This window comes from Polistes dominula, unplaced genomic scaffold, assembly GCF_049000335.1.
Source record: "Polistes dominula isolate Pdom_NZ unplaced genomic scaffold, Pdom_raw_medaka contig_373, whole genome shotgun sequence".
Lineage (NCBI taxonomy): Eukaryota > Metazoa > Arthropoda > Insecta > Hymenoptera > Vespidae > Polistes > Polistes dominula.
The window spans coordinates 6,389,618-6,409,482 of NW_028300899.1; the positions used below are offsets into that span (position 1 = coordinate 6,389,618).

Genomic DNA, 19,865 nt, shown 5'->3' on the forward strand with positions numbered 1-19,865 from the left:
CTTTCTATATTCTTTGTTGAAACTTTCTATTGTTTATAAAACTATCCAACCAATGGCCAACCTATAAATTATATTTCTATGATCGTTGCACAAAACATACCGATTGAAAACATTCAAGAATAAACGTATAATTGTTTTTTATTCACCAAGAATAATATTTTTCATTTATAAATGTGTTTATTTTACAAGCATAAAACTGTCTAACACGGGAGAGTGAGTATTAATATAATATTTGTTTTATTTTTTTAATTATTAATATAGACATGAATTATTTCAATGAGATTTAAATACTAAAATTGCTATTATTTTTTTTAGCAAGGAACAAAATCGAGCCAGCATGCCAGAGCCTGTTAATCATCAGGTAAATGCAGCTCGTAAAACGTTCCAAACATTATACCAAATTTCTAAATTACTCAATACAAACTTAGATCCAGCAACGTTAAGCATTTGCGTTAGGCTGTGTGAAAATGGGGTTAATCCTTATGCTCTTGCTACAGTAGTAAAAGAATTGCAAAGAGAAGCAAAAGCTATGAATAATGCACAAGCTGATCCTACGGTCAGTAAATCTAATTTAAGTAAGTGATTAATCTCATTTTACCGTTATGAATCTCACTGTTATTAATATATAAAAAATATGCTCTCTATATAAAAAGATTTATTATTATTTTCTATAATGAAAAATAATTTAAATATGATTAATTGTTTGTGCTTATTAAAAATTTTCATTGTAAAATAGTACGATCTGTATTACATGATTTATATAACTATGTAGTGTATGTTCTTCCACTTTCTTCCAATATATTTATTTTCATGGTTTCCATATTATGTTGAATATGATCTAATAAAATGATTGATTTTACATTCCATAAATTGTTGATTTCTTAAAGTATTTTCCTTTCCACTATGACATTCCCAACTGAACGAAACATTGTAATACAAGTGTACGCATTGCACAAGGACAATCATCTTTAGATTCTCATCTTATTACAATAAGCTTATCCTTAGTCATTGATATATACTATTTATTCATTTTTCATATGACATTTTATAGGATACGTCAATGAGACATAATCTGTTAACAAAATGTATCATTTTTTTTCTTTTGTTATAAAAAACATATATAAGTTACAAAAATATATCGGTGAAAATAATCTGCGCATTTTTATTGATAAGAAAAAAAACAAATAGAGATATCTAACCTTTTACTAGATTCATTTGAAATGATTTTGTTAATATTTTATAGTTCTGACTTTTTTACTTTATGATTTGTTTTTTTGTTTCCTTGATTTTTACTCTTATCTCTATAATACGTTTGTCCTTCAAGGGTAACATGAGATAACTCTGGTTGTTCTAGTAAATAATTTTTAGCATCGACAGCTTGAGATCCTTCGCGGAATAAAAAGACTGATCGTTTAGGTTCAATCGAATATCTACAAAATAATTATACAAATTATCTTTTGTAAATATAAGTTATGATACCGAAAATTACCTTTCCGCTATGATATGATTGTTTTGTAAACTAGTCTGCCAAATACGCATTATAATACCAGCTTCTTCTTCTGAAAGATCTTCCCTTACATCCACAAACATCATAACACCTTTACCCTTTTTTGTCATTTTGATAACATTATCAGGATTAGAAACATCTATCTAATGAAACCAAAAATATTGGAGATTCATTTCTACATGATCTTTGTAAACAAAAGTGTTACAATATTACAATTAATTTGTGACTACCTTTGATAAATCTATTTTTGGACTTGGTCTAAGATATTCGGGAAGTTCATCAGGTGGCAAAGGTTCTTCATTTTCCTACAATATAGCATTAATATTTATGTCAATATAATATATGTAATTATTATACACTTAATATTGTAAACAATTGTCAAACCTCCCATTGGTCCAATAAATGTTCCATATCTGCATCATTCATATCTCTTATATCTTTATCACGCCATGATTTCTTTTTATTTTCATTAGAATTATTTGCACTTGTTACAGTAACAATCAGTAATATACTGTAGAGAATTAATTTTATCTTCATATTGAAATTATTTCTCAACATTAACTTTTATTATTGTTTACAAAATTCTATTAAATATACAAAAATATCACTTAATTTATATTAAAAAAAAAAACAAATATAACTATTATTTATTTTATTTAATTAACTTTGGAAGCAATAGTTTATCAATCTATCAGCTATTAAATGCAACATTGGCATTCCAATTAATTTCAGTCATTGGTAAAATAAAATCTACTTTACCTAGTAAGTATGGAGGGTAGAGGTAAGGAGTATTATTTCTATATATGAAAAGTGTCCGTCGCAATGCATTAAATTAGGGTGGCGCCACATTAGCATAAGGGTAAATTTTAAAGGAAGCGCCAAATATTATTAGAGTAGGATTGAGAAATAAACAAGGAACACAAATTTCACAACACAAATTTTACCCATAACTGTTTTGTTATTCACATACTTTTTCATAAAATTAAATGATAAAAAGTCAATAAACCTACTATTCACAATTCACGAAATAAAATCACTCTAGCTACACGTTTTCTCATAATAATTCTTTAAGGTTATATTTACTACATTATTACATAACTCGACATACTTCAATTCGTTTACAATTGCTACATTCATACCAAACCTCTACGTTCACCAGCGCCATTCTGGAATGGTTTTTGAACTGTTATTTATAGAAAACGCTGGACACTTTTTCACATTTTCTCCCATAAGAGATGATACTCCTTACCTCTACCTTCCATACTAGTAAGTAAACGTGCTATTATATTTTCATTGTATCATTTATTAAATTTAATTCCAAGTTATAAAATATAAAAAAGCTTAAAAATCATATATACATATTTACTTTTCATTAAATTATATCTATAAAAAGAAAAATAGAAATTTTAGAGAAAAATGTTTACAATTTCTACGCGCATAAAAATTCACGTTTAAAAATTATTTGACCAATGACTGTTCTTCACATTTACCCGCGCTTAGAAATGAAAATAAATTTTAATACAAAACAAAAAAAACTCTATTGAATAGAATTATTAACTATGTAGTGCATATAAATTATATATTTTAAATAAAAATATAACAATATGTTTTCTCGATTATGTTAAACATAACCTAAAACATAAAACACGTATATAACAATGTTTTTATTTACCGTTGCTGAGCAACTGTTTTATACGATGCACATGAATGCAATGTACATTAAATTTGGATAAAATGAATGACAGTATTTTCATTTTAACTTAATATAAATCAAAGTACTTATCATTAGATTTTATTGAGAATAAAATATATAATGATTTATATTAGTATAATAATAATAAACCATTTATGATATATTTAAATATAAAAAAGGTATACGAAGAAACTTATCCAAAAGTTGTATTTCAGTGTGAATTCAATTCATTAATTAAATACTCAGAATCAATAGGATGGAAGAGCAAGAATATATAACATGGATCGAATGGTTATGCTATCAATATTATTACAATGGAATGCTCAATCATGTGAAACAGGCATGTGATACTTATCCAACGAGTGATCATCTAAAACTCCTACTTAGTCTTGCCTATTTATTAAATGGAAGAGTACACGATGCTATTAAAGAAAGTAATAATTTAATTAACAATCCAGAAGTTGTATTGCCAGGTTTGCTTATACAAAGCTTGGCACATAAAGTAAACATAAATACAGAAAAATCGACTATAATGCAAATTGATATAAAAATCAGAGATGAAAGAAGAAAAGCATCAGTTACTGCATTATCATTATCTGCCTTGGTATTATTATTGTACAAAAAGATTGATAAAGCTAAAGATTATGCTGACAGAGCATACAAAGTTAATCCTGCCGATGTAAATGTCCTATTGGCAAAGGGTTGGGTAGAATTGTACATACCAAATGATGATGATGATAATCATACGAAGATAGATTATTTTGATACAATTTTAAAAACACATAGTAAACATTTTAATGCTCTGATAGGTACAGCAAGATATAAACAACATTGTGGAGATTATACAGGTGCAATATCGATATTGAATTCGTTAATAGTTCATTATCCCAAGTTAAGCTTTCCACTGGTTGAAAAATTATTCAATCAATTAGCTATGAAAGATTGGGAACAAGTACTCGAAACTGCTAATAGAATATTAACGATAGATCCTAATAATTTAGATGCGATAAAAGCTCATTGTGTCGTTGCACTTTGCAAAGATGGAGAATATGGGGAAAGTTTAAAACATTTGCAATTATTTTTGAGAAGTTTAATTCTTGCTGAAGCAAAGAATTTTGATCTTTTGATCAAAAACATACAATTATTTTCATGCATAGCGTGTGGAAATGAAAATATATTAATGGAATTATGCAAAGTAACTGACAAAATGTTACAACAGAATTCCAATTGTGGAGAATTAATGGTTGAACTTGGTAATCTGTATGTTTTATTGGGAAAAATAAAAGAAGCTGAACATTGGTATAGAAATAATGTTCGTATAGAAGAATCATCGTTTCCAGCTCTGATAGGTTTGGCACATTGTCAATTGTTAGATAATTCAGCAAATGCTCGAATTTTGGCTAGACAACAAATTGATTTTTTAATGGAGATTCAATCAACCTCTGTAAGTCCTAAATTATTGTTTATGTCATCGATAATTTGTGAAGATGATCAAAAAAAGGACTACAGTATTTAAACATGGCGGCAAAAGTTTTATTAAAGGATTGCGAGCATGTTCCTTATGGATACGAATATTTAACAAATTTAAATCCTGATTTATGTGTGGAAATTGGTAAACAACGTTTAACATACTCTGTTTATGATACATCGTCTGTGGATAAAGAAAACTATGAAACAGAAAAAGAACCTCTGTTAGATTTATTAGAAAAAGTTGCCGAAGCATGTCCTGGTTTGAGCAATGTATTATTAATATTAAGTAAGATTAAAATGCAAAGTGGAAAGTTGGAGGAAGCTCAAACAATATTAAAAAAACTTTTGGATGCTATCGATTCTACAAATGCTCAGGGACATTTATTAATGGCACAAATTTTGGCATATCAAGGACATTACCAATTAGCTTTACAAAGTCTTGAAGTTGGTTTGAGTTACAATTTTAAGATCAGAGATGATCCAATTTATCACGTTGTTAATGGTATCGTACAAAAAGAAAACGGAGATCTTCAAAGTTGTATACAAAGTTTTGAATTAGCTATGTTGTGTGCCGGTTTAAAACAAAATAAAAATATAACAGAAATTAAGAAAATTTCTATACAAGATAAAGCAATGTTGTATCTTGAACTAATCTCTGCGTATAGTAAAATGAAACAATTTAGCGAAGCTTTAGCACTAATGGAAGATGCTATGATAGAATTTCAAGGTACTGCAGAAGAAAGTAAATCTACAATAGGATATGCAGACTTGTATTTGGAAATGGGAGAATTGGAAAAAGCAATAGGACATTTAGAAAAAGTTAAACCAGATGAACCATATTATGTACAAGCTCATACGAAATTGGCTCAAATATATTTAAAATATAAAAAAGACAGAGAAGCATTCGCTAAATGTTTCAGGTATACTTTTATTTTGCTTTAATAATATTCTAGTTTATCGAATAATTTTGTCTATATCGATCTGTTTTTAGAGAATTAGTAGAACACTGTCCTGGTCCTAAGACATATGGTATGCTTGGTGACGCCTATATTTCTATACAAGAACCAGAAAGAGCTATAGAAGCTTATGAACAAGCTTTAAATCAAGATCCAAAAGATAAAGCAATAATAGCAAATAAAATGGGAAAGGCATTGATAAAAACTCATCAATATATGAAAGCTGTCAATTATTATAAAGACATTATAAAACAAGCTGAATGTAAGGATTTAAAATTGGATCTTGCAAGATTGTTTATTAAAATGAAACAATATGACAAAGCTGAAGCTACTTTGGTCGAAGAATTGAGAATTAAGTATATTTTTGATTACTAATGTAATAACGAAATAATACTAATAATAATAATAATAATATTAATTTGAGTTTTCTTTTATTTAGGTGCTCGATTTGAATCAGATTTGGAAAATTTAGAAAGTCGAGGACAGCAATTACTTTTACTCGCAAAAGTTCGTGAAAAAGCTGGTAACATACAAGCAGCACTTTCGGTGTTAAAAGAAGCTAAGGAAAGTCAAACAAGGTATATACAACGCCTTACTATGGCTTCGAATACAGTAGAACAAAAATATGTAATAGCGGACATATGCTTGACAATGGCAGACCATGCATCTGCTATAAGAGATTATGATCAAGCAATATTACATTATAAAGAAGCTTTGAATCATAAACCAGCTGATATTAAAGCTTTGCTATCGTTAGCAAAGTTATACATGCAGGTTATTGTTATTATATATTATTGTATTTAAAGAAAAAAATATTAACTCTTGATAATAAAAAGTATTATAATTTTTAGATAAATAATTTAGACAGATGTGCTCAAACATGTACTACTCTTTTAAAAGCTGATCCAAATAACGAGGCTGCATCTGTTATGATGGCCGATCTTGCATTTAGAAAAGTTGATTTTGAAACTGCAGCCTTTCATTTTCGACAATTATTATTACAAAAACCAATGTATTGGACGGCATTAGCCAGATTGATAGAAGTTTCTCGCAGGACAGGTATTATATTATTATTATTTTTTAATATTATTGAATTTAATGAAATAATATATTAAATATTTTTCTTAGGAAATATGGACGATTTAGGTGAATGGCTTGATCTAGCGCAAACGGCAATGGGATCTAACAATATTGAAGCTGGTTTTTATTACTGCACTGGTTTATTAGATTGGAGAATGGGAAGATTAAATTCGGCTCTTAGAAATTTTAATTATGCAAGACGTGATCCTGAATGGGGTCAACAAGCTATTTATAATATGATAGAAATTTGTTTGGATCCTGATGACGATTCTTCGTTATCCAATGAAGCTTTCAACGATGAAGATATGGAATATCAAGACTCAAGGACAATGGCCTTAAAAACTGCTTATCGTTTATTACAGGTATATATTATAAAAAAATGATTAAGAAAGAAATTAATATTTTTGAAATTTGTTTTATTAGGAGTTAAATCCGAGAGGTAGTCAGCATGAGATGTTGACGCATAGGCTTCTCGGTAACTTCTTTCTCCTTGCTACTAAACAAAAATCAAACATCGAAAAAGCTTTACAGGATTGTACAAATTTAGCCAGTCAAGAAGCACTCAGAGATCACGTTGGACCAGCCTTGGGCATGGCGACGGCACACATTTTGTTAAAACAAACCCCACGTGCCCGAAATCATCTTAAACGTGTTAGCAAAAATGTTTGGACTTTCGAGGATGCCGAATATTTAGAGAGATGTTGGTTACTTTTAGCTGATATTTATGTTCAATCGAGCAAATATGATTTAGCGAACGAATTACTTAAACGTGTCTTGCAACACAATGCTACATGCGTCAGAGCACATGAATTGTCCGGTTATATTGCTGAAAAAGATCAAAATTATCGGGAAGCTTCAGTACGATACGCGCAAGCATGGAAATTCGGTGGTAAATCTAAATTATCGATTGGTTACAAATTAGCTTATTGTTCATTGAAAGGAAAATCTTATGCCGATGCTATAGAAGCTTGCAATGAAGTATTGAGACAAAATCCTGATTATCCTCGTATTAGAAAAGACGTTTTAGAAAAGGCTATTAATAATCTTCGCACATAATCGTAATGATATTTTTTACCAATAACTAATGAACACCGATTGTCTTTTGCCGAATAAATTAAATTAAGACGAATAAATGAAAGATATTTATTTTCTTTGGTTTTTCTTTTTTTTTTTTTTACGCACAATAAGTTTGAAGGTAATCTCGTGCCTTCTATTCTTTTTTGTTCTTAGCAAACATCACAAGATGCAATACACATATTTATATTCAAATCACTTCAGACAGAAATATAAGTGTCATGGATTTTGTAACCAACGACGTGGACGATGGAAATATTGTCTTCGATCATTCTTCATGTAACGATCGTAATGTTTTACGAGTTGTTGTTACCGAAGCAAGCACAGAAATTGCACTCGCACTCATGTATCGTATACTTTGTGACAAAATATTTGGTGACAATCAATTGATTTATTTAATTGCTTATGAAACCTTGGAGAAAGCATTATTTTTAGAAAGCATTATAATAGAACTTACGGATTTCAGTTCGGATCAGTTAGATGGTAATTTGTATTTTAAACAATTTTTTTTACTGTAATTTTATATATATATATATATCTTTCTAAGCATTTTTACTATAGGAATTATTTGTACGCACGAACCATCTATTGCTTTTAAAAACGCTGATATCGTATTTTGTATCGGATTAGCAAGAGGATATGAATTCATGGACGAAGAAAACGAGGATACATTTTTTGAAGAGTGTGCTCTAGCTGCAAAATTTTACGTAAACGATTAATTTTGATTTGATATCGCGTATAATATTTATAAATATGACATTTATTTTTAGGGTGAAATCATAGAAAAGTATGCTAAAAAAGACGTCAAAGTAATTGTTCTAGGAAACGTAGCTGCAACTATTATTTCGCATTACGCTAAATCTATTTCTAGAAAAAATGTCACCTCTTTGTCCAAATTTAACATAAATATCTGTGCTGCTCATGTTAGTTTTATTCTTATAACTGTAATAAATAATTATATGATTCATTCTTTTTTTTTATTATCACACAATAAAAGTTTTATTTGTAGATAGCAGCGCAAAGTGGTTGTCGTGTTGATCAAATAAAAAATATTATCATATGGGGTACCAATAATAAACTTACGTTTCCCGATTGCAGATACATATATTTTAATGAAGATGTGATTATTAATGATTGTTTACTCGTATGGTTAAAAATTGATTTACCACGGGTATGTTCAAAGTTGCATATCAATTAATATAATTTACGATAAATAGTAGATGTATAAAAAAATATTTGTTTAACGTGTGAAACATTTCTTTGTAAATTAGATAATGCAAAATATGTCAAACAGATGTTTTTATAGCAGATCTCTTGCTTATGCATTAGCAGAACACTGCAAAATATTGTGGAATGGAACGAACAAAAATAATTGGACTTGTATGGGTGTATACTCTGATAATTCTTACGGTGTTAACGAAGGAATATTTTTTTCCTTTCCAGTATTTTGCAATAACAAAGAATACGAGATTGTTCAAGTATTCAGACATTTTTATTGATTTACATTTTTTTTCTTTTCTCTCTTGTTTTTTCTTTTTCAAATAAATTTTTTACATTATCTTATTTATAATATTTATTTATGTATACAAGGGTTTATTAGACGACAATTCGTACGTTCAACGACAAATAGAAAAATTAAGTGAAATCCTGACGTCAAAGATTCGTGATGCATTACAAATTTGCAAGACGAAGTAAACGAAAATCGATTTACGATTAAACAGATATTTTGAATTATTTATATTATAAGATCTTTTAAAAATAAATATTGCAATTAACCAGTTAAGGGTGTTTGACGACTATATATCCGTCATGGAGATGTGGCAAAATTTTGTGTTATGACGTCTATATCCGTCATGCGTAAAAGTTTCTTACAATTTGATGTTTAAATTGTAATTTTGGCGTAAAACTAAATTATATTCGTAAATTTTAATATGTTTAAAATGTTTAGAGGTGAAAAAAAAGTCAAGAATAAATTTTTAACTTCTATAAATATTCGATTTTTTCTCTAATTTTTTCGTTTATTATGTATAAATATATATGCATATTAAGAAACTGTGTGTACATAACTAACAAAATTGTTCATTTTCTAAAATAAAGTCATCTTTTTGACCCAATATTTTAACAGCGCCACTTACTCTGTGTTTGACGACTATATCCGTCATTGCTTGATTATCGCGATACACACCGGAGCGCACTACTCTGAGCACAGATCGCCACACTTAACTGGTTAACTAAAAGTTCGTTTTTCTCTCTTTCCCTTTCTCTCTCTCATAAAAGCATTTAATTAACTATCTTATAGCATATATAGTACGTATATTTTACAATTTAACAATTCAATTGAAATTTGAAAATACTTCTCGAGTTTAAAGATCTTTTTTAAAATCGGTTTGTGCAATAATAATGTACAATACGCGATAAATATTATATAAATTAAGCTACATTATTGTTAATATGTTAACGAAATATTTTTGATCATATGAAGTATAATATATCACTGTATAACAATGTTACTTACTTTCAATTAAATTTTCTTTTATTAAGTTGGTCCTTTAAATTTGATAGTTTGTTTGTTTTTTTTTTAAATTTGATTCTATTGTTATTGTATTTGATTATTATTTTTAAAGATCCAGGTACATTATTTGAGTAGCTGAAATAGCACCACAGGCTGCTAAAGTGCTTGCAACGCATACAACCGCTGTTGTTGTACCAGACACACTAACTATAGTTCCAAGACAACAAGAAAGAAAAAACTGTGCTAAGAAGACCATGGAAGATACAATTGCTATGTCAGTACCAAGACCACGAACGGTACCACTTTGTATAGCTTCTCCTTCGAACGTAACTTCGAACTAAGAATTCAATATATTTTATATTTTATTATTTTGATAAAAGACACAAGAAAATATATTTGTGTTTTAACTCTCACCGTCGAGGAAGCATGATAATGTGCAACTAATAAATAAGGCATGGTAAACAATGTTGAATACATCACACCAGCTGTCCAAGAAAATATTATAACACCAGCAGGATGTTTTACTATTGCCATTAACATCATTCCCGTACTGTAAAACAATAGGCCACAAATATATACTTTACGTGCTCTGAAAAACGGATTGGTATTGTTAATTGTTCCCGTTTACAAATTTAGTGAAATTGAAAATTTTCTTTGACTAACTTATAACGTTTTATTAATTTTTCAATGATCAACGAATAACACGAACAAGATAAAGAATACATTGACATTCCCCAACATCCAAAACGAACACCACTTTCGTATAATTCTCGTTCTTTCGTACCATCAGGAGCCTACAAATAAACCAATCATTCACTTAAGTATAAACAAATATTTTTCTTTCTTTCCGATTCATGCGAATAATCAAATTGAATGACAATGACAATTCTTAACCTGAGGATTACCACCGTAAACAGCTTCGCCAACGAAATCGGTGAAATATAAAGAATAGCATACGTGTGCCATCCAACAGAAAAGATTGGTCAAACAAACCATTCGAAGACTATGAGGCATATAAACGATAGAAAGAAGATATTCTCTTAATGATACTTTAGGATCAGATTGAACATCAGTTATTTCATATGTCGTTTGATTAGGGTCTTGAGTAGTAGTGGTGGTGGTGGTGGTGAGTATATCAGGTATCATCGGTGCTTCACCAGGTCTTTTGATTGATTCTTGTACCGGTAGTGGTTTTAAAACGAATTCCTACAAAATATATTATAATAAAACGATAACATTATTTTTCAATCAATTAATACATCACTCACATCATTTTTGTTCACGTTAATATCTTGTTCGTTATCAACAGCTCCGTATGAAGTACATTCTTCGTTAGTTATTTTATCATATTCGTTTCCCATTGATTCTACGGTCTAAAAAAAATGTTGATTAATATAATTAGATAAAGATCACGCAAGGATCAAAAGACAATATTAAACAAATGACCTTTTCTTCTTGAATTTGTTGATATTGATCCCTTTCAAGTACCTCCAATGGAATCTCTTTGAAACTCGTGATAGTACAAGCAACGCATATTATAAAAATAATAGTTATCAATGTGAAAGTAGCGTGAACGTGTCCACCTAACATAACACCAATTGCAGTAGCATCCCAATTGATACCACCTAATCCGTATCCCATAAAACCACCGAGTCCTGCCATTATGGTGAACGTACTTAATCCTTTGGCATGGTCCTCTATTTTTCACGCAAATAATCATTCAATTTATAACAAATAATTATTAAACTATCTCCACAAATATGTTATTATTTTACCAGGTATAGTAACGTCAAGAAGATAAGCTCTGGCTGGGCTTTGACAAGCATCAGCGTCAAAATCAAGAAGAACCGTTCCCAAAATCGTAAAAAATATACCCCATGAATGTGAGGATGGTTTAATCGTAGATGAATCATCTTTAGATAATTTTGCCGTAGTTCTATGACTTAATGGGATTGTTTGATTGCTCCATGATGGAATATCACCGAAAGCATAACCCATATCCTCGCCGTTAGGTACCAAAATTAAACCTAACAGGTGAATCGAAATAAAAACATCATATTTTTTTAAATTGATGCAAAAAAAAATTAATATTTAACGTTAGATTTACGGATGATTTTGTTCATTATTTTTTTAATAATTTACAAAGATCGTTTGAATGAAAAAGTTTAATTTCATTACGTAATTAAAAAGTTAACATATGTTTTTAAAAAATAATATTTAAATTTTGTATAGTAATCAAATTTTGATAAAACCAAATTAGTTCTCACAATCAGTCTGTAAATCTATTGTTAAATCTCTCGGAAGTTAAATCGATTGTTTATTTTCTTTTTTGGAATTTAATTAGATTTCATTTTATATAATTACTTGATAAATTCACCTATTAAAACTCCGATTGCTAACAAAAGTATGAATGGTCGTCTTCTGCCGTATTTTAATCTGCAACGATCGCTCACGCTACCTAAGATTGGTGTTACGAAGAAACCGACTAGTGGGCTTAAAGCCCAAACCAAGGTCATGTGTTGATGATCCACACCGATTTTCAATAACGTTGGTGAAACGAATGCAGTCTCAGCTGCATAAGAAAATTCGATTCCCATGACGGCCGCCGATACCCTTATCAATTCTCGTCGTGTTTTTTTTCTATGGGTATATATTTTTTTAAATTTTATTTTGTATTGTTTTTTTTCAATTAAAAGGATATAACGCGATATAATACTACTGGTTACAATTAAAAGTACCTGTAAATATGAGCATAATCGTCTAACGTTCTTTCTAATTTAGGAGGACCACGAAGATGATTCAAAACACCTGGTAATCCTTGATCCAACGGTACACCGTTTTTCCATTCTTTAAATACGTCCCATCTCTCTTTGACTTTATCACGAACATTGTGAATTCTACCAGCAAAACCTTCGTATTCGTGCAATTTATCCACCATGGTGTTCACTGTTACAAAACTACTACCACCACCCCCCTACTCTTCTTTTTCTTTTAATAATAATAATAATAAAAATAATAATTTTCAATCGCGAGTTCGTACTTTCATTTTATCCCAACAAGTATAATAAATAATATTATTATATATAAAAAACAAACAAAATACAACAACCAAATTATTCCGTTCAAATATTAGACGCTGATTTTATTTTATTTTATTTTATTTTATTTATATTTATTCAACTATCAATGGGTTTGATCATTCATGTCGTTAAAATTTGTATCCTCGAATACTTCACAAAAACTTTATATTATTATTATTATTATTATTATTATTATTATTATTATTATTATTATTTTAGTTCTTTCTTTAACATAGGAAACTTGTATAACACCGTCGAGAAGCACCGCACGACTGACACTACCACCGTAAACTCGCAACCGTGAAAGCTCCAGCGAAACCTCTCCTCTTATTTTCTGTCTCTCTTCTACCCTTATCCTCGCCCACACCCTCACCCTCACCCCCTTATCCGCTTTCTCTTCCTACACCGGAGTATCCAACATTCCCACCACCTTCAATCTTTACGATACACAAACTCACCTTGTTCGGACTTTGAAACACAAGTTTAACTTTTGTTAATTGATAGAAACAAGATTTATATCGTAGATGGGTATATTGTTAAATTGTTTTTGTTTGTGTTTTGTGTTTTAGTATTATTTTTTTTTTTTGAAAAATTAACCGATAACTTTAACAATATGTATCATTTTTATCAATGATTTCAAATATTTTGTTGTTGTTTTATTAGAGAAAAATTTGAAGTATAATATATGAATCTATAATAATACTAGGGGTGTCCTGCCACGCGTTGCTGTGGCTCACAATCAGTCCGATACACGCGTCTTTAAGTCAACGAATTACCTTATACCGCCATTGGTTAGAATCTTATCGAACTAACAGAGATAATCATGACTCTTTGTTAATAAATAAATAATTCGCAATTAAATAATATTGCGATTATAAATTGAGATATAAACTATTCTATCTCTCAAGTTGGATGAAACTGCACACAGTGTGCAAACTTTTATTAAAATCGGTTCAGTAGTTTAGGAGTCCATTGCGGACAAACAACGTGACACGTAATTTATATATATTAAGATGTATATGTATGCTTATGTATGTATGTTTGTATTTATAATGTGTATGAGTTTTTAGAAATAATCTATCTACGTGTATGAATAAACTAGTATTATTAACGATCTTCGTTAAAAGGTTTTATTATCGAACGTAAATATAATTTCCTCTTTTACCGGAAATTATGTATTTGCATTTTTATATACTAGGTATGTTCATTTCTATGTACAAATGTTCATATAACTTATGTTTGTATGTATGTATAGAAATAAGTAATCGTTTAATCGTTTGCTCGATGATAAAATAATTATTAATATGAATATATATATATATATGTTATATATATAGATTTTATTGAAAATAATCAAGTGAATCTTAGATTTATCAAATAATTTGTTAAATTAGGAAATGTAGTTTAGTTCCTAGTTAAACTAGGAAATTATTATCAGCTTGGAAATTCGATATAGAATATATTAAATATATATCTAATATATTATATATATATCTTCATGAAGTAAATAAATTATATTACATTAATTTTTTTAAGCAATATAGAAAAATTCATAAAAAGGAGAGAGGGAGAGAGAAAAAGTTGCTCGATGATACATTGAATCGATTCAACTATAGCTGTCAGTCGAAAGAAGTCTTATAAAGTAGGTCTTGTTGCGTAGTTGGCCTTGGCAAAAAGCTCCATATTACGAAGCTAGTTGGATATATTTTAAAGATAGCATCTTATTTTATATATAGGACATTTTACGTCAAATAGATCACTTTTGAACCCGACTCCTTTCGAGATTTTGCTCAAACTTTTTTATCATTTTTTAACATTATTAAAAAACATTTTGAGAATTTTAACAGATTTTTGGCTACTCTTCGGCAATAAGCCTCTTTTTTTCTTCATTCCATGAAAACTGCATTTGGACATTTCTTACGTGCGAACAAGATAAGATCTTTCATAGTAATTTTGCAAATTAATTCGTACTTTGTTATGATTCTAATTCTTAATTATTACAAAATTAATTTACATTTCGCGTTCTTTTTTCTAGCTTATGTATGGTCAATGAACTTGGAGATAATAATTTCCTAGTTTAACTAGGAACTAAACTATTAGGTGGTTCGGAAAGTCGTTTCGTTTTTCTTTTGTAAAAATGAAGATAATTTTTGCTTCGAGGTTAAACCTAAACTTTTCAAATGGTCATAAATAGTTGCATTTGATAAATTTAACCTCTCATCGATTTCATGTGTTATTATTTGTCGATTTGCATCAATTAATGCCATAATTGCGTCAGCAAAAAACGAAACGACTTTCTGAACTACCTAATACATTTCCTAGTTTAACAAATTATTTGATAAATCTAAGATTCATTTGATTATTTTCAATAAAATTCATGTGTCAGAAGGACCAAGAAAAAGTTAATAATAATTTAAACATATAAATGAATTTAAATTGAATCTAGCACAAGCCATTCGTCCGATAGTACTTGCGTTACATAATTTACAATTAGATTTGGAATAGATCACAAGCAATATCGACCCAGGTCTCACCGTGAGAAGGTTGCTGTGTTCGGAGACCCACGGGCTAAGACTCTATTTCTATAATTATCTTTCTAACTAGTACATTTCATTAGACATTTGTTAGAAAGAAATTTCTAAAATTCAATCGGAAAAACGTGTCATCAAATTTTTTATCCAACTTATTATTTAAGTTAGATGAAAAATCATGTACATCGTTTTAATTCGACCTACTTACCCGATTTACAATCCTAAATTAATGCAAAACATATAAAAGCTGTGACGTAGATTCGATTTGAACTTTAAATAACATAAAACGCAAGTTCTTATTAAACAAACGCAAATTCCTATTACACAAACGCAAGTTCTTATTAAACAAACGTAAAAATGTAAACTTACAATTATGAAGGGTAGAGATAAAGTAACATCTCTTATGCTATTACATGTTGCAACTATCAATTGGGGACTTTATTAGAAAATGTATTTCAAAACGTTCGCCAAATGATGTGGTTGGTTACAGTACGACGGATGTCTAGCACATTATGCGCGAAGTGTAAGAGGTGTAATGAATGAACTTTACCCAAATAAATGGATAGGACGTGAAGAAATAGTTTCTTAACCAACTCGCTCTTCCGATTTAACCCCACTAAATTTTTTTCTATGGGGAGCATTGAACAATGCGGTTTACCAAGAAGCACCCACTACACCAGAAAACATGAAAGAAAAAGTAGTTGCAACATGTAATAGCATAAGTTTAGAAATGATAAGACATGTACGCGATGCAGCAATACGAAAATTACAACTTTGCATTGGCGTTAACGGTCATCACTTCGAACATCTTCTTTAATGTAAGAAACTTTATTTTCTACCACATTTAATCTCGCATGACCTTCAATAATAACTCGTTGAATTCGTCTCAACATTTGCCATCACATCCCAGTAAAAAAAAAATATAATATTCATTTAAAAAAATACAGGTGATCTTGAAATCTCCTCTATGCCTCCATCCACGCAAAAAACGTTAAAGCAAAAAAATGTTCCTCATTATGCCGTGTAAGTTGCATATATAAAATTTTTCATATTGTTATAAACAACGACAATATTCTAACTGGACAGAGATATTGCCCCACTCTGTATATTCTCTTTTTTTTTTACTTTTTTTTTCTCACCTTTTCTTAACACAATTTAAAACAAAATAATATCTAATTTGGGTAGAAATAACTAAAGATAACTAAAACATTTAAAACATTTAATAACATAGTCGGGAGAAGGCTTTAACGTGAGTTTATGTTTAAACGTCAATAGATAAATATTATTCGTTAAAGTAACATATTGTATTTTCGTAAAAAAGAATTACAAAATAATAATAATAATATTTGTTTCAATTGACATTTTTATTCTGAGAAAAGTGAATGATAAAAGTAAGTAAGATTATTTAAGTTTTTTTCTATTTTTTACGTCATAATACGAATAATGAAAACTAAATGTTTACTCATTTTTAAAAAAAAGATAATTTATTCGTTTAATTTTGTAGAACACCAGAAAAAAAATAAAGAAATAGTAAACGTTCATGCAAATTTATAGTTATCTATGAGTATTTATGAATTTGCGTATTTCCATTAAGGGGGGGGGTAAGGTTAATTCGTACAAAAAAAAGGCATGTTTTTGTGAATATTTTGTGACGACACAGTTAAAATCTCTTTATTACAACCAATAGTACTACATTAAAGTATGACATTCGAAGAATATTGTATAAAATTTTCACGAAGAAATATTTAAAAATGCGGTAATGGCGGCAATTATTCGGACGTGTCTCGGAAAAAGTAGAATTGCGGTGCTCTTACCTTACCCCCCCCCACCCCCCCATCTCTCAAATGATAAAGAAACTTTAGCAGATCTAAAAAAAAACTTATGTAATATTGGAAAAATATAAGGTAGGGTGGGATAAAAAGAAATCGTAGATTAAAAAAAAAAAAGAGAGAGAGAGAGAACAAAAGAAGATAAAAAATCGTCATGTAAGCCCTTTAAGTTTTATATAAGGTATTTTATTACTCGGTGTTCGTGCAAGAGAATTTCAACAAAAGATACTTTACCTCATTATTATGGGATTGAAAATTTTTACTTACTCGACTATAATATACTTGTATTTTATTTTCATATATTTTAACATATAAAAATATGTTATTGTTTTTTCGTACTATTCGAGGTACTTACGTATTAACGCCACCGCAGCAAAAAATTCCGCTAATGCGCCAATAAAGAGCAATCTTGTTGTTCGCATACAACAACCTACTTGTTTGCACACAGCAACCGTCAGGGTTGCGTCAGGGTTTCTTCAGGGTTTCGTCAGGGTTGCGTCAGGGTTTCGTCAGGGTTTCGTCAAGATTTTGTCAGGATTTTGTCAGGGTTATGGCGACAGCATCAGGTGAAAGAAAATAGAGACTGTTTTGAATCTATGTTAAATTTTATATCGGCCCATTTTCCACCGAAATCAGATTGTGACTACTTTTTATAAATAAAATCTATTGAATTTTGAAAGTGCTTGGATTTTAAATAAAGTTTTGTATTCTATGATTTGTCGCAACAATTTAAGTTGTTGATTGGTGCATTAGCGGAATTTTGCTGCGATTGCGTTAATACGTAGGTACCCTTTTCGATATAATTATAATAATGATAATAATAATAATAATAATAATAATGATAGATTTGAATTATCTGTTATTAATTATTTGAATTCAAAATTAGGAATCATACTATCATTTATTATATGATCAAATTGAATGGATAAATACGAATAGATAAATAGGATAAAGTTTCAATAAAAAAAAAAAGGAAAAAAGAAGAAAAAAGAAATACCGCGTTACCTTTTAAATCCGATTTGCTTGTTTATCGTAAAAAAAAAGTTTCCTGGGTTGATTTCAATCTTGAAGACAGTATTTTTTCCTTATCAAGACACAAAGCTCGAACAATTTTATTCAAAGCATTATTGTTTTGTTAAATTGTTTTTCTCGTGTTTTTTTTTTTCATAAATCTTCGAAAGTCTTTTACCAATTTTTACAAACGACTAAATTCTCAGTAGTTTACAGAATTTCATTTTGAATGATTCAATGTTTTCGAAATATTATTTTATTACAAATATTACTATTATGCTTTAAGGGGAAAGGGGGGGGGGTAAGGTCAATTCGTACAAAAAAAGGCATGTTTTTGTGAATATTTTGTGACGACACAGTTAAAATCTCTTTATTACAACCAATAGTACTACATTAAAGTATGACATTCGAAGAATATTGTATAAAATTTTCACGAAGAAATATTTAAAAATGCGGTAATGGCGGCAATTATTCGGACGTGTCTCGGAAAAAGTAGAATTGCGGTGCTCTTACCTTACCCCCCCCCCCCCCCCCCCCCCATCTCTCAAATGATAAAGAAACTTTAGCAGATCTAAAAAAAAACTTATGTAATATTGGAAAAATATAAGGTAGGGTGGGATAAAAAGAAATCGTAGATTAAAAAAAAAAAGAGAGAGAGAGAGAACAAAAGAAGATAAAAAATCGTCATGTAAGCCCTTTAAGTTTTATATAAGGTATTTTATTACTCGGTGTTCGTGCAAGAGAATTTCAACAAAAGATACTTTACCTCATTATTATGGGATTGAAAATTTTTACTTACTCGACTATAATATACTTGTATTTTATTTTCATATATTTTAACATATAAAAATATGTTATTGTTTTTTCGTACTATTCGAGGTACTTACGTATTAACGCCACCGCAGCAAAAAATTCCGCTAATGCGCCAATAAAGAGCAATCTTGTTGTTCGCATACAACAACCTACTTGTTTGCACACAGCAACCGTCAGGGTTGCGTCAGGGTTTCTTCAGGGTTTCGTCAGGGTTGCGTCAGGGTTTCGTCAGGGTTTCGTCAAGATTTTGTCAGGATTTTGTCAGGGTTATGGCGACAGCATCAGGTGAAAGAAAATAGAGACTGTTTT

The 19,865-nt window shown here is 29.5% G+C and overlaps 5 protein-coding genes across 5 annotated transcripts; 3 read left to right on the forward strand and 2 right to left on the reverse strand.

Annotated features, from left to right (window-relative positions):
- The first annotated feature begins 54 nt into the window (after window positions 1–54).
- Window positions 55–870, forward strand: LOC149033495 (mitotic-spindle organizing protein 1). Its single transcript, XM_089179483.1, has 2 exons — window positions 55–213; window positions 316–870. Exon 2 carries the CDS (start codon window positions 338–340, stop codon window positions 581–583), a length of 246 nt encoding a protein of 81 aa, XP_089035609.1. The 5' UTR covers window positions 55–213; window positions 316–337; the 3' UTR covers window positions 584–870.
- boca (LDLR chaperone boca) lies at window positions 639–2,207 on the reverse strand. The gene is made up of 5 exons (XM_015323314.2): window positions 1,892–2,207; window positions 1,738–1,812; window positions 1,490–1,650; window positions 1,200–1,430; window positions 639–1,072 (listed from the first exon to the last, which is right to left on the reverse strand). The coding sequence occupies exons 1-4, from the start codon at window positions 2,063–2,065 to the stop codon at window positions 1,238–1,240; spliced, it is 603 nt and encodes a 200-aa protein (XP_015178800.1). The 5' UTR covers window positions 2,066–2,207; the 3' UTR covers window positions 639–1,072; window positions 1,200–1,237.
- A 575-nt stretch (window positions 2,208–2,782) lies between these two features.
- Window positions 2,783–7,762, forward strand: LOC107067640 (tetratricopeptide repeat protein 21B). The gene is given in 7 exon segments (XM_015323309.2): window positions 2,783–4,693; window positions 4,696–5,590; window positions 5,662–5,978; window positions 6,066–6,400; window positions 6,478–6,685; window positions 6,755–7,068; window positions 7,130–7,762. Coding segments are annotated over 7 exon segments (3,939 nt in total). The 5' UTR covers window positions 2,783–3,456.
- Window positions 7,763–7,997: 235 nt separating this feature from the next.
- LOC107067645 (malate dehydrogenase, cytoplasmic) lies at window positions 7,998–9,746 on the forward strand. The gene is made up of 6 exons (XM_089179283.1): window positions 7,998–8,263; window positions 8,342–8,487; window positions 8,551–8,703; window positions 8,790–8,975; window positions 9,052–9,258; window positions 9,371–9,746. The coding sequence occupies exons 1-6, from the start codon at window positions 8,002–8,004 to the stop codon at window positions 9,473–9,475; spliced, it is 1,059 nt and encodes a 352-aa protein (XP_089035409.1). The 5' UTR covers window positions 7,998–8,001; the 3' UTR covers window positions 9,476–9,746.
- On the reverse strand, window positions 9,251–13,667 carry lovit (loss of visual transmission). Its single transcript, XM_015323312.2, has 9 exons — window positions 13,031–13,667; window positions 12,670–12,932; window positions 12,068–12,319; window positions 11,739–11,989; window positions 11,561–11,665; window positions 11,187–11,498; window positions 10,956–11,086; window positions 10,707–10,881; window positions 9,251–10,629 (listed from the first exon to the last, which is right to left on the reverse strand). The coding sequence occupies exons 1-9, from the start codon at window positions 13,228–13,230 to the stop codon at window positions 10,399–10,401; spliced, it is 1,920 nt and encodes a 639-aa protein (XP_015178798.1). The 5' UTR covers window positions 13,231–13,667; the 3' UTR covers window positions 9,251–10,398.
- Between the last annotated feature and the right edge of the window lie 6,198 nt (window positions 13,668–19,865).